General features: G+C 43.0%; 8 protein-coding genes across 8 annotated transcripts; 5 read left to right on the forward strand and 3 right to left on the reverse strand.

Moving 5' to 3' along the window:
• Positions 1-896: 896 nt before the first annotated feature.
• Positions 897-3,421, forward strand: EAE97_006732 (uncharacterized protein; the record flags this gene model as incomplete). The annotated part of the gene is made up of 4 exons (XM_038877245.1): positions 897-1,171; positions 1,228-1,454; positions 1,505-2,177; positions 2,227-3,421. 4 exons carry the CDS (start codon positions 897-899, stop codon positions 3,419-3,421), a joined length of 2,370 nt encoding a protein of 789 aa, XP_038732177.1.
• Positions 3,422-3,994: 573 nt separating this feature from the next.
• Positions 3,995-6,287, reverse strand: EAE97_006733 (uncharacterized protein; the record flags this gene model as incomplete). Its single annotated transcript, XM_038877246.1, has 3 exons — positions 3,995-4,968; positions 5,020-5,981; positions 6,043-6,287. 3 exons carry the CDS (start codon positions 6,285-6,287, stop codon positions 3,995-3,997), a joined length of 2,181 nt encoding a protein of 726 aa, XP_038732178.1.
• A 984-nt stretch (positions 6,288-7,271) lies between these two features.
• On the forward strand, positions 7,272-9,354 carry EAE97_006734 (uncharacterized protein). Its single transcript, XM_038877247.1, has 5 exons — positions 7,272-7,344; positions 7,436-7,506; positions 7,776-7,955; positions 8,011-8,314; positions 8,370-9,354. Exons 3-5 carry the CDS (start codon positions 7,845-7,847, stop codon positions 9,197-9,199), a joined length of 1,245 nt encoding a protein of 414 aa, XP_038732179.1. The 5' UTR covers positions 7,272-7,344; positions 7,436-7,506; positions 7,776-7,844; the 3' UTR covers positions 9,200-9,354.
• A 584-nt stretch (positions 9,355-9,938) lies between these two features.
• On the forward strand, positions 9,939-10,496 carry EAE97_006735 (uncharacterized protein; the record flags this gene model as incomplete). Its single annotated transcript, XM_038877248.1, has 1 exon — positions 9,939-10,496. One exon carries the CDS (start codon positions 9,939-9,941, stop codon positions 10,494-10,496), a length of 558 nt encoding a protein of 185 aa, XP_038732180.1.
• A 1,309-nt stretch (positions 10,497-11,805) lies between these two features.
• On the forward strand, positions 11,806-13,784 carry EAE97_006736 (uncharacterized protein; the record flags this gene model as incomplete). Its single annotated transcript, XM_038877249.1, has 5 exons — positions 11,806-12,115; positions 12,171-12,244; positions 12,295-12,456; positions 12,507-12,989; positions 13,044-13,784. The coding sequence occupies 5 exons, from the start codon at positions 11,806-11,808 to the stop codon at positions 13,782-13,784; spliced, it is 1,770 nt and encodes a 589-aa protein (XP_038732181.1).
• Positions 13,785-14,267: 483 nt separating this feature from the next.
• EAE97_006737 (uncharacterized protein) lies at positions 14,268-19,689 on the reverse strand (the record flags this gene model as incomplete). The annotated part of the gene is made up of 4 exons (XM_038877250.1): positions 14,268-18,998; positions 19,055-19,093; positions 19,154-19,240; positions 19,288-19,689. The coding sequence occupies 4 exons, from the start codon at positions 19,687-19,689 to the stop codon at positions 14,268-14,270; spliced, it is 5,259 nt and encodes a 1,752-aa protein (XP_038732182.1).
• Positions 19,690-20,137: 448 nt separating this feature from the next.
• On the reverse strand, positions 20,138-21,235 carry EAE97_006738 (uncharacterized protein; the record flags this gene model as incomplete). The annotated part of the gene is made up of 4 exons (XM_038877251.1): positions 20,138-20,366; positions 20,418-20,971; positions 21,039-21,095; positions 21,158-21,235. The coding sequence occupies 4 exons, from the start codon at positions 21,233-21,235 to the stop codon at positions 20,138-20,140; spliced, it is 918 nt and encodes a 305-aa protein (XP_038732183.1).
• A 370-nt stretch (positions 21,236-21,605) lies between these two features.
• On the forward strand, positions 21,606-23,069 carry EAE97_006739 (uncharacterized protein; the record flags this gene model as incomplete). The annotated part of the gene is made up of 3 exons (XM_038877252.1): positions 21,606-21,869; positions 21,938-22,114; positions 22,172-23,069. 3 exons carry the CDS (start codon positions 21,606-21,608, stop codon positions 22,469-22,471), a joined length of 741 nt encoding a protein of 246 aa, XP_038732184.1. The 3' UTR covers positions 22,472-23,069.
• Positions 23,070-23,156: the final 87 nt, after the last annotated feature.

A 23,156-nucleotide genomic window follows, 5' to 3' on the forward strand; every position in this document is an offset into this window, starting at 1 on the left:
TATGTAGGAGAAAAAAGAGACCAAAATTGATTACCATGATGAATTCCATAACAAAACAACTACCAATCAATTTTTAAGAATTAATAGCTTTAAAACAAATCTCTATATATTGCTTAGCTACAATCTCATTTGTATTTTTGGTTGAAGAATTTCGCCAGTAATCAATTCTGGTCTGTTTTTTCTCCTATGAATATCTAGGTGGTTTGTCCAGTACCATATACCTACCTACCTACATCGTACTCTCGAGCTACTCCGTATACTTTTAGTGAAGCGTGATTTTAGTGAAGTGTAGTGAAGCGTGATACCGAGGAATATCTGATATAAGTGGAGCTTTACCATCGTCATTTGTGTCAATAGGTGACTTGATTGGCTGCGAGAGCTAGCCCCCTTTCACCTTAAGCCTAATTAGGACATTTATCAAGGTAGGTATCATTAACTTTCTTTTCTTTGTTTTGTTTGTCCAGACGAACTGAATGATTGATTGAATTTCACGCAACACCAACCACAACCACACCTCAGTACATTAATATAGGAATCCTCTACGAATACCGTTATGAATCTTGTCAATATCAAACTGCTGTGTTCTTAATTCTAATTCGACATTCTCTTTCAATCCCCAGACCTCATTCACATTGATGTCGTGATAATTACACCAACCTGCCACTTTTATCACTCATTACTTGCCCAGGTAGTATCCACATCAACGGCCGGGAAGCTTCGGATCATCCCAGTACTCAGTCTTGAATAAGTAATAGGAGCCCGAAAGAATCTCGAAAAAAAGCTCCACCTCTTTTAACCACACTACAGAGTAAAATACAGGGAGCTGGACCCAATTGAATTGCTGTCGTGGGCAGTGATCATTGGAGAATACATCACAAACTATAGATAGAGTTGAGATGACCTCGAAATCAATTGTCGGGAGTACGCGCTCAAGCTTCACCAGCAATGGCTACACTTCTACGAGACCTGCCATCCTAGGTCTTGCGAAGATTCTGTTCTTGAGTATCTGCCAAATCACTTCAGTATCTGCAGCTCCTATTACAGCTTTTCTCGGAATTGCCAGTGAAGAGGACGCGCCAAAAGATGCCGAAGATGCAAGTTTATGGTTATATTTATCAGTCGCAGCTGTCCTGGTTCTACTTGGAGGCGCTTTCGCAGGATTGACGATTGCGTGAGTGTTCAATGGAAGTTCAGAAAGTTTCAATACTAATGGAAATTTTCATCCAGATTGATGGGACAAGATGGCGTGTATTTACAAGTTATCGCGACTTCAGGAGAAGGAAAAGAACAGAGACATGCACAAAGGGTATATGGATTATTACAAAAGGGTAAACATTGGGTTCTTGTGACATTACTACTCAGCAATGTTATCGTCAACGAAACGCTTCCTATTGTACTCGATCGATCGCTCGGTGGAGGATGGCCTGCGGTTCTCGGTAGTACAGTTCTAATTGGTATGTTGTGTAGTTGTTGCATTGATAGATTGTGTATTGATTTGCTTTAGTTATCTTCGGAGAAGTCATTCCTCAATCGATTTGTGTGCGATATGGTCTTTCCATCGGAGCATTCATGGCACCGCCTGTGCTAGGTCTTATGTGGCTATTAGCACCTGTTGCATGGCCAACTGCGAAGCTTCTCGACAAACTACTTGGAGAGGATCACGGAACCGTATACAAGAAATCTGGTCTAAAGACACTTGTGACTTTACACAAAACGTTGGGAACAAGTCCTAGCGATCGATTGAACCAAGATGAAGTTACAATCATCAGCGCAGTGTTGGACTTGAAGGAAAAAGCAGTTGGAGATATCATGACACCAATGGATGATGTCTTCACTATGAGTGCCGACACGATACTTGATGAGGATACCATGAACGTCATTTTGAGTGCTGGTTATTCTCGCATTCCTATTTACGAACCTGGAAATGAAAAGAACTTTGTCGGTATGCTTCTGGTTAAGATACTTATTACGTACGACCCGGAAGACTGTAAACGTGTCAGTGATTTCGCTTTGGCTACCTTACCGGAGACTCGACCTGAGACTAGTTGCTTGGACATTGTGAACTTTTTCCAAGAAGGAAAATCTCATATGGTACTTGTTTCGGAATATCCTGGCGAGAACTTTGGTGCTACCGGTGTGGTTACATTGGAAGATGTCATTGAAGAGCTCATTGGAGAGTAAGTATAAATTGTTGTTCTCGACTTGCACGGATCTAACAAATGATAGGGAAATTATTGATGAGTCTGATGTTTATATTGATGTTCATAAAGCCATCAGACGAATGGCCCCAGCTCCCAAATCTTCAAGAATCAAGCCAAATCAAGTCGTTGAACAACCGACCAATGATTCTCTTAAAGCTGCTGAGGACAATCTCATCGATCTCTCGGAAGACTGTCCAAACAACTTGCAAGCTGGCGGAAGAAGACGTAATCAAACCGAGGTCAGAAGCGTCAGCCCTGCCAATCATTTCGGTACTAGCCCCAAGACGACTTTCATGCGTAGAGTTTCAACGGGTGACAATGACAGAAATGTCGTTGCCGTCAGAGCCAATATGAATGATATGCGTGAACACTTGAAACATCTAGGCCCATCCAATCTTGCTAGTCGACCAAAGATGACAAAGTATCAGTCTGTCAAAATCAAGCCTGGAAATGTTCTTGCTGGTAATAGGACCGATTCCAGAACGGACTCGATTCCTCATCGTGGATCTATTGTCGAGGAGCCTGAATTTATGCCGTACGATGATTCTCCAGGACCTCACGGTGGTGAAGGTGAAGGGTTACTCAGATCAGCCGGACAAGACGCCAAAGATGGAGTTCAAGCTTTGCAACAAGGTTATGGCACTTTAAGCAACCGCGTTCCTTCTAATAAACATTCCGAGGAGGACTCGACCAAACCACCTCAATATGATGGTCCACTCAGCCCAGTAGGGCAACCACAATCGCCCGGCAACAATCTTTCGATTTCTAACTTTTTCAACAAAAATAAGAGCACAGATACTATCGGATCCTTACCATCTCAAAAGAGCGGTACAAGTCCTCCGACCAAACCATCCAAGAAGAGAAGTACAGCTAGAAGTGGAAGTATCACTGAAAACTTGGTAGAAGCTGGTGGTATTAGAAAGATGGTCTTGGAGACAAACGCAAGTAGTGAAGAAGAAAATCATAGAGATGGTAGAGTACTACATTCAAGTAGTACTGGTAGTGGAAGCAAGAGTGCTAATGGAGGAGAAAATAAGTTCATGCAATTTTTGAGTAATGCAGGAAGCACTGATAAACTGGCTGATGGAGAGAGGAAGAGTCAGAGATCTAGCCAGGCGGATAATACAGGGGCGGATAGTGGAAGTGGTGTTGGTAGTTCGAGGGGACATAGTAAGAAGAAGAGTAAAAAGAAGGGAAAGAAGAAGAGCAGTACGAAGTAGAGAGGAGAGGTGATATGTAATTATATTCAGTTGTGGGAAAAGTTGAAGGTGAAGATTGATAGGTGGACAGAAATTGCTTTAAAATTGCTAGGGGCGGAAGGAAAGGAGAAGAAGAAGATGGATTAATGATATTGCTAGCTATTATGCGAAATGAGGGTGCGAAGTACGGAAGGTTAGGGTGGAGGGTGAGGGTAAGGGTTTCTGTATTTATTCATGTATGTATATAAAAGTTATTCAATGAAATGATGTGGTCGCTGGCGGTCGCAATCAATTCCTGAATGAGCTTTTATTCGGGAAGGTGTTGTGTATGTGTATGTATGTGTGACTGTAATCATTCCTTGCTATATCATCGCAGGTGTAATTGGGTCTAGTACCTAGGTGAGCAGGTATAAAAACCATGTAACTTTGATGACATGAAAAAGGCTTTCGCAAAACTGTCGGAATGATGGTTCCCTCACAGGCTCTACAATATCAGAAGAGATTATGCATCATGGAGTTTTATAAAGTTTTGTTTAATATCTTTCTCCATTCATTCATTCATTCATATCTGTATACATGTGGTATATCCATTTCTCAAGTCTTCCCCCTGACCATTCGTGCCCATGTAGGTTTAATCGTTCTGTCTTTTTCTTTTTCCTTCTCCTTTTCCTTCTCCCTCCCATCACTTCCGATTTTCATCCTTCTCTGATCTCCTAACACTCCAGCTATCCCCTCTTTTTTCTCCCCGTCTCCCATCTTTGCTCTCCCACCACAAACCGGACTATCAGGAAAACTCATCGTTTCCCCTGGACTTTCCACAGGCGTGATACTCCCATCTGTATCCGACATTTTACTCTTGATGGAAAAGACGGAATGGGTACTACTGACGAGTGTGGAATTGCCGCTTCCGGGACGACTACCGGTATTACTAGTAGGGGGTGGGAAGTGTGATCTGTGTGGTGTGGTGACGGGAGTTGGGGAGCGGGTGGGGATGGGGATACCGGAGGGACGGCGGTGCAGGGTGAGAGAGAGGGAGGGGTCTTTGAGGTTGGTGAAGCTGGGGTTTCGGGGTGGGAGGGGAAAGTAACTTTCTGGGGTGCGGGGTGGAGGGTTGGGGTTGGGGTTGGAATTTGGATTGGAGGATGGGGAGCGGGATGGGGATGGAGATGGAGGTGGCATGGAGATTCTGGAGTTGGTGTGGACGGCGAGATTGTTGAGATTGAGAGTGTTGGTTGGATGAGATGTTCCGTAGGGGGCATTGCGACCGCGGCCTCGGGTGTGTGATGGTCGGCGTTTGTGGGGATTATTTGATTCGAAGGCTTTTATGCGTTCTTCCGCGCGCATCAAGGCTTCAGTTTGTGCTTTCAATTGTTTTTCGTAGCGTTCTTTGAGGACGTCGTTTTGTTTTTTTGCGTGGTTGCGTTCGTGTTCGATTCGTAATTCGTAAGTTTGGTCTTTGTTTTGGAGAGTTGCAAGACGCTCTCTCAACGTGATGTTTTCGGTTTCTAATTCGGAGATTCTACTTTTCGATGATAGACTGCTTTCGGAGATGGTTCTCATTTTTGTGTCTGGCTATGTGATTAGTGGGTTTTGGTTGGGGGTTAGATGAAAAAACTCACTTATTGATCGAGACATCACGTCGTTCTTCTTGTGACAGCAAGACAGATGATAGATTTGATCTAGGCCTCCAAGCTCGCATAAGCGTTCGTTAACTTCCTTTACTGAAGGTCGTTGTTTCGGCTCATATAACAACATTTTCTCCACCAGGCCAAGTATATTCTTGGCGTCGAAATTAGGCTCCTCTTCATCAGCTAAGGCTGCTCTAATCGCTTTGTCCTTCAATTTATTCAGATGTTTCGATAACATCTTGTACTTCATTGGCCATTCCTTCTCCTTCATTACTTCGTCAAATGTCGCTAATTCAAGTGAATCTCCATATAATACTGTCGCAATATTGAGGAATATGCAGCCCAGAGAAAAGACATCTGCACTTGACATGTGATGATACTCCCCATCATAAACCTCCGGAGCTATCCAAGACGCAGTACCATATCTTCCACAGGTTATGCTGTTGTCCGAATCTTTGACGTCTCTCGCGATACCGAAATCGGCGAGGTATACCCGGCCGGGACTTAGTAAAATATTCTTAGGCTTTAAATCCCGATGCCGAATGCCTTTTTCATGAACAAACAACAATGCCTCTGTAACACATCCCATAAGCTGTTGTAAAAATCCCAGTGCTGTTTCCGTCCTTTTTATATGCGTCGGATGATCTGAAGGGAGAATCGGTCGTCTCAACATGCACAAATCGTCAATTTTTCCAATATCCTTGAGCCCGAGAGCAAAAAGGCGTTTCATCGCATCATCCCTATCCGCACACGTATCGGAGCGAATCCCATCTATATCATCGAGAAAAGTGCTCAGATCGCATGTTGCCGCCGGGTAAAGAAGGAGATATAAATTTTTGCGCTTGTACGTATATGTGCCGACCAGCTTCAAAATATGTTTATGCGCCAATTCCTCCATGGCATTAGCTTCCTCTCGGAGCTTTTCGACCGTCATTCCACCTCGAGGTATTACGCTGAGATATACAAATCAGCCTTACGGAGTCATAGATCCGGGGTATTGGAGACAATGCTCACTGTTTGCGGGCCATGGTAACGGCACCATATGTAACGCGCTGCACAAGCCCATAGCTTCCAGAGCCTAATTCCTTTTCTGATGATAGGTGTAATTTCTTATGGTCTGTCCAATTCTGCGGATGTTTACCGAATCCAGACCATCCTCCCTTCGAGCGCTCCCATTCTTCAATTTGCTTTTCCTCGCGAATTTCACTGGCAGGTTGTCCGATCACCACTGTCCATCCATCATCTACAGCGCCCGCCATGGTGAATTGAGCCCTAGGTGTCGCCAATACAATTGTGCTTGTGTATCCTCTCTCCCGATCCAGAATTTCACGATTTAGAAATGAAAGGTTTCGAATATTGAATGAAGAAATATTCTTCGATAAGCCAAGTCTTACGGTACAATTGATTGTAAGAATGTCTGTATGATGCACTGCCTCAGTTCAAAGCTGGAAAGGTGATTGAGGCGAAGTTTGTGGCTGGCATCCCCGCATATGCAGTGTAACATCACCATGTCCATCGTGCATATCAGATTTTCCATCCCACTTTCGCGATGAGACAAACGAAAAGAGTGATTATTTGACGTAATGTCGACAATATATACCTAGCATCATTGTCACTCTGGAGATGTTGAGCAAAGGCTGGTGCAAATACAGAGTAGTACTCTTTGCGGACGACAAACCATGGCTTCCAAAAGTTTCTGAAGAATGGTGTACATCTCAACCCCGAAACCATTAAGGAAGCATAGTCAATAGTTCCCAAGCTTCTCTCGTTACGGTCTTCCCTTCTAGATATCCATCTTCTCGTTCATTTTGCCTTTTTCGGATCACGTTTTGAGTCGGTATCGTGGGAAGGAGCAGCTGGAAATCAGGACAGGTAGCTCCTGCCTCAATTGCCAGATTCAAAAGCTTAATGCAGCATCTGCATTTGTCCCCATCTCTTATCGTGAGTTAGAGTGGAAAATTAAAGAAATATCTATCACCCACTATGTAATCAGTTCAATTAGATGAGCGTCTCCAACAATTTAGCACGCCTTTCAATTCATAGATGTATTTTCGCGAACTATACATAGTTGAAGTATGGCTACAATAAACTCGAGTATAAAAGCACGCGAATTTACAAATTGGATGCTTTTTCAAACCTCCAGATACTATATGTCAATTCAGCAAGTATCAACTCATCTTTCTCCCTGATATGGCTATTCCAAACCAATGGTATAGTTCCGGCCGACCTCTTACAGTCGCTCGCTTATCTACAGTCTAGATTCTGGTCGCAGCAATGGCTACTAAACCACCTTCAATCTGCTTGTTGGATTTGATGGTAAGCGCTTGTAAATTTGGTCGTTCGGAGGCTGTGAGGCCCTTTCCTGAACCATTTGTCCTTTCTACGTCACTAAGGCTTCTCTACTTAGGAGAAAAAAGAGGCGAAAGTTGATCGACCTAATAATTCTATGATAAATCAACCAACAGTACGATTACAAAAGTAAATCCTTGAATTATCTTCGATTATGAAAACCATATAACCATCTAATTCTCCAAATTGGAATGAAACAACACGATTGTTGAAGGGCTTTGCCAGTGGTCAATTCCGGCCTATTTTTTCTCCTACGAACAAGGCTGTTCGTAAATCCAGTTTGAAAACACACCAGACCATAGCCTACCAATCCTGTCTTCAAGCATAACGTCATTTCTTTGGTCAATAAATTATAATGGAGAAGATGCCCATCTCTAATAGTTTTATTCTCAATATAGTGCAATCATACCTTTTCAATAATCTTTGAGAGAATCAGAGTTGGACGATCAATTCATTCAACCAACACCATGACTTCACTACGGGTTTTGAAACCAAACACATTGTATATCATTTTCCAAACGAGAAAAACGAGAGAAACGAGAGATATACCTATACGTCCTTTAGGAAATAACAATACTGTAATCAATTTCTCATCCATTTTATTCCACGTTGTAATTGCTAACAATTTAGTAGAAAGTTAGTGCCTATATATCCGGCTCAAAAGATCCCTGGGTTGGACGCTGGGGTACAATAAATCCAAGACATTACACCAACAGAACAGTGAGATTTAGAGATGTCAATCTTCGCCATCATTCCCAAAGTTTCTTTCTTTGGGAGATTATGCCAACAAATAACAATAACAGAGTGCTGAATCGTCTACAGCAAATGTATGTAAGCAACAAGCATGGCAATTGGACTGCTTCAAAAGCATCATTACGTCTCTTACAAATGTTACATGGAGGTCATAAGAAAAATTTACTGTTCCAACCAATCATTCGTAGGTGAAATGGCTCACTTCACAATTATGTAATATGTCACTAACTTACTGACAGCTGCTCATGCATCTGGAGTTTTCAGAACCATCCAAGAAGCTGAGAGGAAACTGCCTGTGCAAGATAGAGGGTTACCAAGCAACTTGACGATACTGAGAGTACAGCCTGGTGAGAACATTCAGATAGTAGATTTCGAGTCGAAACCTACCCTTAAGATTATAGGCGTACTTTCAGAACATCCGCATCATCATCATCATCATCGTCATCGTCAGCAGTATCATCACCGAAATCCTAGACGCCCCCGCTTAACACCCCGGAGAAGTTCATGGCATAGAGGACAGCACTATTATGATCATACACGCCCCCGTGAAAGAAATGATTCTTTTGAAAATTATCCACTATCCAACAAAACAACAGATCCAGCTATGTATGAGCCTAGAGTAGGTGAGTACATGGAGTCATCTACACATACTCCGCCTGTAAATGCTCCCCAGGTAGTGGCTGTACCTCAATATCCTCAAATCGTTCCGACTATGACAAACGGTCAACCTCTTCCACTACAGACTGCTGAGCCATTCCCAGTACCAATATCAAGTTCTACAACTGATAGACGTCAATCTATATCTTCGCAACCAAGTAATACATATTATCGCAAAGATTCTAATTCACAGGGCTCTTATCACCCTTCAACTAATTCAGTTAATTCCAATCTCCGCCGTCGACGTAATTCTGAGTCTGAAGCTAGCTATTATGGGAAGAGAAACACACAAGAGGAAAGTAGTCATTCCGATCATGGACATCATCTAGGCGTCAGAGAAGCTCTATCTCATATCAAAGATAAACTCATGCATCCTGTACCACCAACACCCTCAGGTCGCTCTGTTGCATGATAAATATAGTTATTATTTGATGTGAGAAGCTTCAAGGCACGCTCACGTATATTGTTTAAATGAACCAATCGGTGTTCTGTACAAGGCCAAGGAGTATTTCGCGTGTATAAACACTTTGTATAGTAACAATAATAGAATGAATTGTTTTTTTAGGTTGAATTGGCCCCAAAGCAAATAGATATAAAGATCCTCATCAAATATATGAGTTGACGCTTCCCATAGGAAATTTTCCCCGAGCGTGTTTTCTGTGGCGCGGATTCTTTCAATTTGTGATAGCAATGCTAGGATATTCAAGCTTTCCAGTTAATGAATAGTATATTAAAGTCAAGTGATTTGTCAAGTTGTTCTCTCAGAAATAGTGAATTTATGATGACAAATGCACTCACTTCACGCGCAATTTCTACACTTTTATCAAGAAATTACAGTGGCCTCAAACTCTACACCTCAACTTCTTTCACGATATCAACACGTCGCCACAGACTCCAATGGCCCAGCAATAAGAACCTGATCATCAATATCACAATATCTTGAGACAACCATTTCGATGGCTTCGGAACAATCAGAGAAAGAAACTACGGTTTCGACAAAGTGGGGTCCAGTCGTAGTTTTCAATGGCACCAACTACCCCTTCTTCGAAAACTCGGTCGTAATGGCTATGGCAGCAGCAAACGCACTGGGATCCCTCGGACGACACTGAGACAATAGTAGCAGTACCAGCAGAAACTGGCTCAGATATGCAATGGAGAATATACCAAAGCTACTTAAAAGAAAAGGATATGCGATCTCTATTCTTAACTCAGCCATAAATGATATACAACGCGCTGCAATTGTCGAGCTTATTCAAGCTGGTGATACAGCGGGAAGCTGGGATAAATCGATTGCAATGGACCAGGCACAACACCCCTTATTTGGTTCCAATGTGCGCGACACCTTCTGTGAAGAGACTTTCGACCCAAAAACTCAAACAATACGGCAATTCATCGATATCCTCCTGAGCCATCAAATAATGCTTTCTAAGACCAAATATGCCACCTGCGATCTAGAACTAAAATCGGTACTTCTTGAGAAGCTTCCCAGTACTGGCATCTGGCGTGATTCGAAGTTCTTGGCTATCGATGCGGAGTTCTCACTCGAAAAGACTGTTCTGTTTCTTGTCGTAATGGCAAGCTTGCCGGTTCAGAACTCCGACACAAATGATGGAGATGCAGTGAGTTCAAGCGTCAAAAAGAACGATAAAATAAGAGGTAGTGAAATGAATAGATTTGGCAAACGAACAAGAACGAAGTCTATTATTTGAAAGGGAAAAACGGCCAAGTCAAGGGAATATCAGATACTTTCGCTTTGGGGGACGAGGCTCAGGTTTCGATATATTCTGGCTTAAGAGAACCTTCGAGTGGTTACTGGTGCATGTTTCAAGAACACATATCTCAGTAATGCCGGAAACATTAGGTTCTTTTATCTCTCATCGTTGTTCGAATGAAATTTCGGACTTAAACTAATTTGATGTTTGCTTTCTGTACAATCATTCTCCTTGATCACTCTTTTTCCACACCTAATATGATGGTGCCTTGACCTTAGAATATCTAGCTATGATATATTAATGTGAGCTCCTTTCAGTGAACATCCTTCTCTGTAAACATACATTTGTCCCTAAACTGCGTATAATACCAGGTCACGATACTCGGACTAGAGTCCGACAATCATGAGTTCTAGATTTTTGGTGACGAAAAGATGCATTGAGTACATGGTAGTAATTGTTAGCGAGGACTCTCCGGTTAAGTATTAATGTTAATTCAATAGTTTCGAGACAATTTTATCATTTTAGTATTATTGAGATATTACAAAGATGTAGGATCCTCTGACGTGAATATCCATATCAAATTCAAAGCTCTTGAGTTAGGTAAGACTGATTTCTATTCGCTTTCCAGGGACACTGGCGAGACTGGCTTTCCCAGGAGTCAAGAGGCTTATTTATCGATCGTCGACTATTGGTCAGATTGAAAGAAAGACTAACAATCACATGACCGTCCCCGGTATTAAGCAATTCGCCCCCCACTAGTAATTCATTCTTCTCCCGGATGAATGAACATGTCATAATTGCGGGGAGATATTTTTAAACATATGTAACAATTTTGATTGGGTTCACAGATCAATTTGTTGGTATCAACTATGATAGCACAAAATGCTCCATAGATGCTTAGTTTACCAATGGCCGACTATATCACGATCTACCGGAATGCAGCACCAAGACGAAAAAGAATGATGCTCCAATAGGAGCATTTTGTCCGGAGAATTTCCTCCGATCAAAGGGTACTTTGTGCGGGGTAGCTTTACACTGTAACTATAGGGAAAAATATTTGGCTTGCAGTTGTGACGTTAATCATAACTCAGATACGTCAGATAAGTTAGGATACAACAGAGTTCTGATTCAATCCGACACGTCATTTTGATGTGAGGACATCATTGGAAGGAGGATGGTAGTTTAAAACCAGATGATTCCCCATAATGAGGCAGCTTAACCACTTCTTACTCTTTTTAACATAAGGAGTTTTAACGGAGAGCTCGAAATTCCAATCGAATTATTAGAAACTCAATTAATGGACGCAATGGCTCAAAACGTCCATCCTCTTCAAGCAATCCAATCTGCAATTGGTAGCGCAGGTGGTGACCCTCGTCCCCTTCAGCGTGGCTCCCTCTTTAACAACGCCAATGATGGTCCTGCAGCAATCATCTCCAAAGTATCAGGCGTACAGAGTGGAGGTATGCGTGAAGACAATGGTCCTTACTTTACCAACAATGAAGGTATCCCGTTTCCAGACCCTGCACACAGTAAGACGGTAGGGGGTTTGCCTTTGGCCAGTGATGTTTTCTTGTTTCAAAAACAGCAACACTTCAATCGAAGCAAGAATCTTGAGAGTGAGTCCTCACATACTACAAGTAACTTGTGGAGCATATGTTGACGAAGAAACAGGAATGGTCCATCCTTGTGGTAGTGGGGCTTTTGGTTACTTTGAGACTACAGCAGATGTCTCGGACTTGACAAAGGTAAACCTGACTATGCCTTATTCAGATACCATCATACTAATTTCCAAAAGGCAAACTTTCTGAGTGGTAAGGGCGTAAAGACACCAGTCTTCATGCGCTTCTCCACTGTCACCCTTGGACGTGAGTTTCCTGACTTGGCACGTAATCCACGTGGTTTTGCAATCAAATTCTATACCGGAGAGGGAAACTATGATATCGTTGGACTCAACTTCGTATGTTCTTCAAGCCGCCGAAAAAAACATCCTTTCTAACCTTCAAATAGCCCGTCTTTTTCTGTCGAGATCCCATACAAGGACCAGATGTCATTCGATCTCAAAGTCGCAATCCCAAGAATTTCTTACTTGATTATAACTCTCTTTTTGATCTTTTGGCTTTGACTCCGGAGGCAAATCATGCCGGCATGATGTTCTTCAGTGATCATGGAACTCCACAAGGATGGCGTTTTAATCATGGATATGGCTGCCATACATTCAAGTGGGTGAACAAGGAAGGGAAATTTGTTTACATCAAGTATCATTTCATTGCCAAACATGGACAGAAGCAATTCACGGCAGAAGAAGCCATCAAACTTAGTGGGGTCGATCCTGATTACTCCAAACGTGATCTTTGGGACTTTTTAGAAAAGGGAGAAGAAGTAGAATGGACAGCAAATGTACAAATTATGCAACCAGAGGAGGCCGACGCAAATATTCTTGGTTTCGATCCATTTGATGTCACCAAAGTATGGCCAAGAGACAAATTCCCGGTTAGTTGACCCAATGAACGAATTCTAGTTGAAACTTGCTAATTTGGGACACAGATGCACGAGTTCGGAAAGCTAGTCTTGAACAAGAATCCAGAAAACTTTCACCGTGATGTTGAACAAGCCGCATTCTCACCTGGAAGCATGGTACCCGGCATTGAAGATAGTCCTGATCCACTCTTGCAGTTCCGCATGTTTTTCTATCGCGACGCACAGTATCATCGCATCGGAGTGAATCTTCATCAAGTTCCCGTTAACTGTCCGTTCATGGCAAGTTCATACAGTTCACTCAATTTTGACGGGCCGCTGCGTGTCGATGCAAACCATGCAGGAAATCCTCAATACGTACCCAATTCCTTTAAGCACAAATTCCGTCCCGATGTGGCCGAGGCTCCTTATGCTGTAGCCGACAATGTTGTATCTCGCAAGAGTCATTACCACCACGAGGGTAAGCTTTCGGATTATGATCAAGCGAGAGAACTATACACTCGAGTAATGACAGAGACGCAAAGAGATCACTTGCATCAGAATACAGCAAATTTGTTGCGCTTTGTCGACTCAAAAGTTATCAAAGTAGGCTATCTTGCCCAGCTTTGGAATATCGATCCACAATACTCTAGAGCTATATATGATTTGCTCCCAGAGACATCAAGGACAGGCGCAGAGGGCTTTGAGTTTGTAGAGGTACAGAATAAGGCGAAGGGATCCGAGCTTGCTGGGAAAGAGGAAAAATTCAGGCCTAGTGATGCTTCTGAAAGACTTGTGGGGTTTAGTCCTGGAGATATTTATAATGTCTGAGTCAATTGGAATAAATTGGCAAGCAAAATGGTTGTATGTGGGCGAAGTCATTCAAATTTTGTTTGTGAGAACCTATAGCATTTAATTTACTCAAAACGATAGCAATCAATCATGCTGAAAGGTTTAAGTGGCATGCATCTCCTGCTTATTGCCTTCAAATGCTTAATTCAAGAGAAACACAAAGCTGATGGCAAGCACTGAAAATGATTTCATCCATTAATTGCGACCACTGGTGTTGAACTGAAAGCTATAAATTAACGAGAAATTAAGAACATTCAACTAGATGTTCAATCTGACCACCTACATTCTTGACGGAAGAGATGACCCAAATATCCATGCCCCACACCGATCATGTTTCCTGTCTCTTCTTTCCTGCAGTCCTGAGAAACAAGAATCGTTATGTATATGAATTATCAGAATTATGTGGGAGTCGAGACCACTCGATCACGTACTTAGCCATGGCTGATAATTACTTATTCAATATCAAATTTCATCTTCCCAGTCATTACCAGCAGCGCCCGAGCTTCCACCGCCTCCTCCCCCGGCCCCACTATCATCTTCTTTCTGTCTGTTTCCTCCATCCTCCCCTCTTCCTCTTCCCCTCCCTCTTCCTCTTCCTTTTCCTCTACCTCCTTTCTTCCCCCTACCCATCCCTGTTTCCTTGTCCATTCCATGTACTCTCTTCGACTCTTTATCCTTCTTTGAATGTTTACCTCCACGACTCTGTTCCGCTTGAAGTTTGCGCGCAAGTTCCATTTGTTCGTTCCTACTAGCGATATTCATACTAAGACCTACTTGTCCCTGTGTATTTTGACCTTGCGGCTGCCGCTGCGGCTGTGGCGGCTGTTGTTGTAGCGGGGCTGGATGAACAAACAGTTCACCGAAAGGAACAGCCAATGTATGGGGATTTAAACCTGGTCGTTGTTGCTGTTGCTGTGTAGCCATACTAAGTGGTGGCCAATATTGCAATTTGAAGGAAGATGAAGCGGATTTGAAGTTTGGTGGTGGTGGCTGACTTGGTTTTTGCACGACAGTACCAAACTGTTTGCCAGTTTGAACAGAGGGTATCATGGTTATAGGAAGATTCGTGGGTGGAGTGGACGGCGGAACCCATTTCTTACCAGACTGGGATACAAAGCTTTTCGAAGTATCGAAATTAGACCAAGACGATGCGCTACTCTGGGACACAGGGGTTTTCTTTGGCCCTTGACTACTTGTCGCTGCATTTAGTAGAGACACGAATTTTGATTTTGGGGGCCTGGAAGGAGGGACGGCTGGTTGAGGTCTGAACAACCGAGGATTTGGCACTGCTTCGCCATCCCGATATTTCATACCCATCCAATGGTGTCTAACATCTTCACCCTGACAAAATCCTATTCGTCGATCAAGAACTGACCCAACAAACAATAAGTTGTCACTTGCAGGATTATATCCCTCTGGTTGGGACCAAGATAAAGTAAGCATAGTATCATCGTTACAAGCCATACAATTGACAATCGCAAGTTCATATCCCCCTAGTGTCGGATATCCTCTGAGTATTCTAGCGACTTCTTCATCTTTCCAAGAATCTCCGTGTCGGGGAAAAACATCATCGAACGCTTGCATTACTGATTGTGGAGTGAGATTACCTCGCAAATAGTTGGGATGTTGATGGCGGATTGAATAATACAATGCTCGTTGGGCGCAATTATGAATCCAGGGTTCTCGATTAACACCACGTCTCAAGCCTTCGTTGAAATGTTCTAGATCGACATCAAAAGTCCATCCAGCTCTGTCAAATGGGGCTTTGATAGAATTTCTGCCATAATTCTCAATCCTGGGCAAAATGACAGCTGGTAGTATTGATGCTGCCTCGACTGGATCATCAATCACAATAGGGTCGATTGGTAGACTCCCAACAGGTAGCCTCTCAGCAGGTAGCTCTTCGGCTTGTATCTCTTCGGCTTGTAGCTGCTGGACTGAGACACCCCACTCTAAATCCCCAAGGAAGCCATCAGAATCACCAGCACGCCTTTTCCGCATACCCATCCATCCAATTCGCGGTTGGTAAGCTACATAAAGCAAAGGACTCTCTGAATCGCCCCCATAAATACTCACAAAAAATTTGTTATCTCCAGCAGCTACCTCGTGCGAAGTAATGGCTGCGAGCCTATAATGTGGTCTGTTACCTCCATTTCTGAGTATACCATCTAACACCACTTGAATATGCTCCGCGAAGTAATCTTCCTCATGGTGTGGATGAACTCTCTGAAATTTGGCAAAGAGAGCCTCATACGCCTCATTTGCCCTTATCTCATTCCAAAGAATGCCTGGATACTGCCAGTGCAAGGAATTTGCCACTGCACTTATCGAAGTTAGACCTTCACGTAGAACAGCCTGTCCAGGAATTGTCCACCTCCTGACCGCATAGTTTAATTTCCAATCTGTCAAATCGAATTCCATCAGCGCAGGTAAGCGTGGCTCTGGTGGAGGGGCTTGAACATCAGATCCGCTGTCAGACTCATGATCAGACTCGGTTGGCTTTAAGCTCATACCTTGCCAAATGTTATCCGATAAATACAATACAACGACCGTTCTTGGTGGAGTCACTTCCAAGGTATCCGGATACAGAATTTCCCGGGATAGATATCTGAAGCCACCATTCCATCGAGGAAATTGTGTAACAGTCTTCAGAACAAATGAATTACTGATTTTATATAGAACCTCAGCTACGTCGCGTTCATGAATTGGGTCGATCAGAAAGTTGATGTTTCTACCTAGTGTATTTGCTAAGTGACGCTCAAATTCAATGGGTTCAAGATTGTTTGCGTCATGATCCGGTAATTGTTCCTGGATAGATCGTTGCAACGCTGCTTTGACACTAAAAGCAGGAGTAACATTTTCTTGATCATGTGGAAACACATTCCATCTTTCAATATCAAATACCTCATATTGTGTGAATAGCGCTGGGAATAGATCTCTATCCCTCGAACGAGGAGGCGGCGGAGATGGAGTTGGGGAAGGTAGGGGCGACGGAGACTGGGGTCTTTCCGGTAGTTCAACACCATGTTCTATCCCAAATTTTTGGCAGATTTCGCGGACGAAAAGAATGGTGTCGTAGTGTAATGTTCCGATATAATCCCAAAGGTCTTTCAATTTTAATATCCGATTAAGCCTGCGCGCATTCATATTCTCAGGACTGTCTGTATTATCATCCACCCAGTCATCTGTCGCTCCTAGCCATGGAGGATCACTCTCTCTTACCGATCTTGATAGATCTTGAAACATGTCTTTTAGCTCGTTGAAAACCCTTAATTGAGAGATTTCTATAGGCTCTCCTTCTACACGTGGAATGCCATTAGCTCCCGGAATATCTGGTAAGTCTGATACCTCTCTACCCCTTTTTCGCATTTCTCTCCTCAAGGCTATAAGGTTTCTTGCATAGACTACCACAACGGGAGCCGCTATACCAGAGATATTCAGCGCTTCTTCTACTGGTGGTGCTGCCGCTTCTGCTTCTCTTAGTTGAAGCTGCAGCTCTCTATTTCGTGTCTTCAAATTCGTCACTTGTGTATTCCTCCGAGCCACTCTATCTCTTAATCTTGCAAGTTCCGTTTCACTTTGAGTTTTATTCTGCGATAGTTCGGCTAGAATCACCCGAAGACTTTGCCTCTCATCTAATAAACGATTCCTGTTAGTAGTCAAATTTTTTAGGTAACGCATTTGATCTACCCTTGCAGGTGCTTGAGGTACTATATTTTGGAAATGAACCTTCTCCAGGGCGGCTGACAAGCGTCGGATCTCCCCTTTTGCGCCAGGGATGAAGCCAAAATACTTGTCCAGAGGCTGAAACCTATCATCAGCCCAGTTCATAGAGCCTATCGCATGGTCAATTTGTGCCTTGAATGTAGATATCTGCAGGTTCTTAGTCGCAATCTCGCGCTGCAATTTTTCTTTTTCTTGATTACAGTGACTTTGAACAGCCTCGATATCATGTTCCGGATCTGTAGAAAATTCAAACCTCTTGAGCTCTTCGGTCAGCTCAACGGCCTGGATGACTGCATCCGTGTACAACTCCCCCAACCGCTCAGACTCCCCATATAATGCATCCTTTTTGATTTGTTCTATCTCTTCTTCATGTTTGACTCTATCAAACTTTGATTTCTCAACTATCATTTCGGCATGGGCGAGGTTGATCTCCGCACTGATCAACCTCTCTTGCAGTTTTCGCAAGATTTGTTGTCCTGTAGAATCCAAACTTAGTGATGTAACAGCACTTTCATCTCGATTGTCCCTCAAACGTTTAATTGTCACATCTCGTTCCAAAATCTCTTCCTGTGCCTGCCTCCTCAATTCCAGATTCTCTTGAACCGTCTCTCGCCATAACATTGTTGCCCTACCACTGTTGACAGCTTTGAGATCCTCTTCCAACGTTTTGACTTTATCTTTGAGTATGGCCATCTCAGCACCAGCTTCTATAAACGAAGAAACAAGAGTTTGGATCTGTTTACGGTGCAAATCCCTTGTGTGAATAGCCACTCCAATCAACTTTTCCGTCGCTCTAGCTGGACCCCCCGCTAATATCAAGGCACTCGAGGCTTGACGTAATGCGTTGAATTTTGCCACCAGTTCATCATATGACACCCGTCTCTCAGTTTGAACTTCAAAATGGTGATGAAGCGCTATGCATTCATTACGGAACCTCAGCATCTGCAGAAACTTTCTCCTCCAACCGTTTCGGCCCTCTATAGCGTTACTTAATCGCTGTTCAAGATCAGCGACTCGCTTCCTCAAACCCCATCCACTTTTGCAAAAGGCCCAAAGAGATCGACAAGCATTCGGAAGTGAATTCAATGTAGTCGAATATCGAACAATCATTATAGCAATTTCGAGACGCACACGACGGAAAAAAGCTCCTCTCCACCACATAATAAGAGCTACCTCTTCTTCATCTTGCTGATTCTGAATGTCTTCCAAATTACGTCCAGCAGCGGCCAAAGTTCTCTGACGGACGAAGATCATTGATGCAACACGTATAGGTATCCATTCTAGTCTGTAGAATATTAAGAAAGCCGGGACGCCAAATTGAAACCCATGCCAGACGGCCAATGGAAGAAGGCCGGGTACAATGTGGCCAAGATATATAAGGAGGGTGCCGTATATCAGGTGGTTTATGAATGCGTTTGTGGCAAGAATCGTTGGATACCACATCCACTCAGACAAACCTTCTCTAACCTTTACAACATTGTGAGTTTCAGTAAGAAGAAGGAAGGATGAACATTATCACATACAATTAGTCCATACAAACCCACAAAAACTACATTTATTGGCTGTAGACACCCCGTTAGACAATATTCATATGGGTTTCGGGGTAGTGATCATCTACTAACAACCGTATATGCTAACACCCGTTGGTCCGTACGCCAATCCGGCATGAAAATATCAGAAACTCTATTGATTGATTCGTAAATCGCGTCCTTTGACTGTTAGTGACAACAGGTAAGTCGGTATCGGAGCTGCTCACGACATTATCCCACAATCTTTTCGACCAGCCAGCGTCATTTCCTAGGCAAGACATATAAAGCCACCATTGATCGTTACGCATCTCCCAAAAATCATACCCCGGTTCCCAACCTTTTACGTTTTCCAAAATTGAATTACATTTTTGTATATCTTTGAACGTGTAAATATTTACCAGCCAGTAGGCTTGATAATAACAATAAATCCCGCCTATCCACCGCAACAAGCCATTCAGTGGCGTAGTGAGCCATGTTCGATATAATGTGGATGCTCCAAAAGCTAATAGCAACAAAGAATGCTTTTGCAGCCACTGAGAAGCAGTTTTGACCTCAATTCGCCCAAATTTTAGCAGCCCGGCTAGATGCACTAATCGGCCATACCTGATGGGAGGATGTGCGTCGGCCATGTTGTTCCAAGCTCAGAGCTATGCGTATAGAGAATACTAGCACAACTGGAACCAAAATCCCCAGCGCTCGGTTTTTATATAATCAACACAAAATAGAAAAAATGATCCTTCCCCCGGTGTCTCGGTCTCGTAAGAAGTGATATACAAAAGACAAAAATAGTATGAGTGATATGAAATAGAAATTGAACAGACATAGCAAAGCAATGTGTGGTTTTCTGTGGAGTTAAGGTATATGAACAAAGGAAAATTACCGTCATAATAGTCACAAAGGTTTCATGAGATTTCTCGAAGAAAATTTCCAAACACACAAAGAGAGGTAAAGTAAGTCATTTTTCCCAAATGCGGTAAATTTTGAATGAATTTAAAGTGACTGAGAGACTCAAAACATGGGAACGAGATTTGACTTATACAATGGGCTTATGATGCCAGTTTTCTTTATATAAAAAAATTAGGATGAATCACTCTCGTTGTCAGATACATCGAACTCTCTAGCCCTGCCCACTTCTGTCTCTTCATCGTTCTTGATCTTTCCAAACCCTTGGTTGAAGGCAGTTTCTCGCGACGGGTAAGGCTCGTGACATTTGGAGGAATGTAGCCTTGGAAAATACCTTCTATATGAGAAATATGCTAGGGAAATGCCAAGAATAGATCCACATGTTACATCATACACATCATGACTATAATAGCGTTAGTACTTGTCATCGAATATTAATGACAGCGCAACTTGCCGGTAATCTTCACATCGACTAATCGCAATCATGGCAGCCCCAAGCAATGGAGCGAGGGCTAAGAGTACTCTCCCAAGATCAGTTCTAGGCCTAAACACATGTGTTTGTCCAGCGAAGAAAAATGCGAGATATCCAAGTCCAGCAAATGCAAAGGAAGAGTGCCCGGAGGGAAAACTTCTCCATCCATCATGTAATGTATGGTGATCTTTCTCCGAGCATACATGAATGGTTACCAACTTGTTTTCTGGTGTTTCAGGCGTAGGCTTGCAGCGAGAGATAAGATCGGGTCGAGGTCTCCCAACAGCATTTTTGATAACATCGGTAATGAACGACGTGAGAACCAGTCCTATAAAGAATCCCAACATAGTGACATGGCATTTGTGAAGGTTCGCTCTCGAAATTCCAAGCCAAACGGCCAAGGTTATGCATGGAATAACTCCTGCATATATCAAATTCCATCCAACGGGTACTCTCTCCACCAAAGCATGCGGATATTGAATATTGATGTTGTTGATGAAAAACATGCGATGGAATGGCTCTTGAAGAAATTCGATCTGAATAAAGGGGGTTGATTAGAACTTGTATGTATATAACAAGGGGAAAATGGACCAGGGGAATTACCAAAATGTATGCCGTCAACAGCAATACAAAGCCAACATAATCTGGCGCATAGCTTTTCTAGAATAGAAGTGTTAGGAGGTTGGAAATACAAATTAATTAATATGCTTGAATAGCTTTACCTCCCAGAAACGTGCTACTGCACCAATCCAACCGGGCTTTGAAGTCAATCCTCCATTATTCCGTCCGATTCGAGACATTCTTGCGACACAGCGCAGCGGTAAAAGTCAGGTTCTTCTCATTGAAGGAGTATATATCAATAAAAATCAAAAGGAATGATGGTGCTTGAATGTTTGGTTTCGAGTTATGGACTGGGCAGCAGTTCGTAAGAAGATGTACCTTGAAAGGCACGCGACCCACTTTCCTCAGCCTTGTCTGACACCGGAGGATCTTCGGTTATTAGCTACTATCTAATCAATGATTGTCTACCAAGTCCATCCATCTACCATTGTTTTTGAAATAAAAGCATTCAACTTTCGAGAACTCCACAACATTGGGAGAGCTTGATTTATCACAGATTTAGCCAATTATCTCAATTCCATGGAAAGATAACCTCTACCAAAATTGATCATGGCGGAACAACAACAGCAGCAGCCAAACTTGATAGCACAGGTTTCCCCCGGTCCACCATTATTTTGGAAGCAATTTACTATTGATAATCTTGAACGGATAGAAAAGCTACGCGCGGAAAAGTTCCCAAACTACAAGGGCGCCGACAATTTATCCTACAAGCTTCCTCCTCGTATTCATGACGTTCCCGCCGACTTGCGATTTCTGCAACCTCCAGAACCACCAGCGACTGGAGTTTACAGAACATTTGGACAAACCCGACAAGTATGTTGAACCCTACTAAGTATGGACCTGTCAAATTGAAAATGAGAGGCACTAATACATTATGGTAGATTAAAAATGAGCTTCCTCCTCTTGAAGAGGGCATTGAGCAAATATATACACCACCTACCACACCAACAGGAAACGGAAAGCATGAGGATCGCAAATTGATTCTCAAACGATTCGCAAAGTCATTACTATTGAACTTCTTAGAATTGGTTGGTACAATGAGTATTCATCCAGAACAGGTATGCGACGCCGTCTCTCTTTCTCGCCAAAAACTATGCTAATTGAGACATTGATAGAGCCACGAAAAGATAGGGGATTTGCATACTATATTCGCCAATTTCCATCATCTGCTGAACGAATATCGACCATTCCAAGCACGAGAATCATTGATTGCAATGATGCAGGACCAATTAGACAAATCCAGAGCGGAGACTGAGGGCATCATGAAAATGAAGGAGAAGGTTGAAGGAATGCTAGAAGGTTTTTTCGAGATCAAACTAGGAGACGAGGCGAATGCCAGCAGTCAAGAACATGAGAACGTAATAGAGGACGATGGGAAAGACATTTGGGAGCAATTGGACCTGGAATTTGGCTGAAAGGTGATTGTCCAGACGATTCCAGAAGCCCGGGATAGAACACAGCCATCTGCTAGTGCCACGCGTCAAGATGTTGCTGCACTGTTCCGAAACAAAAGATTATCGGATAAGACGCGTCTACTGGGGCGTTGTCAATTCCCTCGAAATATCATCTGTGAAAGACCGACATATAAATTCTACAATGGTAAGGCTTAGCCACCATAGCCTCACGGGCTAGAACCGCTTCTGGTACCGACGAGTTGATCTCAATTGTTAGATGGCTTGGTATCTTGGTTGAACCTAAGCTCCCCTGTTCGTCCCAATAAGAAGAAAGAAGGTAGACCAGCACGGAGGTAGGAATTCACAGCCACTTGGCAGCTCTTGAGACCTAGTCGGACGAGACAACTGAATAAATGCTCGGGTACAAGGATGTTTTTAATGCTACATAGCAATCTGGAATTGATAAACCAACCCCCTGAAACCAGAAACTTAACCAAGGTTCACTTGTCTGCAAGGAAAGTTATAATGATTGTCCGCTAATTGCGCCCCCACTATTACATCGTCCAAAATGACGATGAGCCAATTACTAGGCGCGTTCCAAGCTTCCAAGATTCATGCCTAACCATTGACTTTCTTTGTATTAAGCCACGTCTAGAATTATATATATCATCATTCACTTCACTCCTTGGCCTTCCCTTTTCAAACG

The sequence above is a fragment of the Botrytis byssoidea genome (assembly GCF_014898295.1).
Source record: "Botrytis byssoidea strain MUCL 94 chromosome Unknown BBYS_012, whole genome shotgun sequence".
Lineage (NCBI taxonomy): Eukaryota > Fungi > Ascomycota > Leotiomycetes > Helotiales > Sclerotiniaceae > Botrytis > Botrytis byssoidea.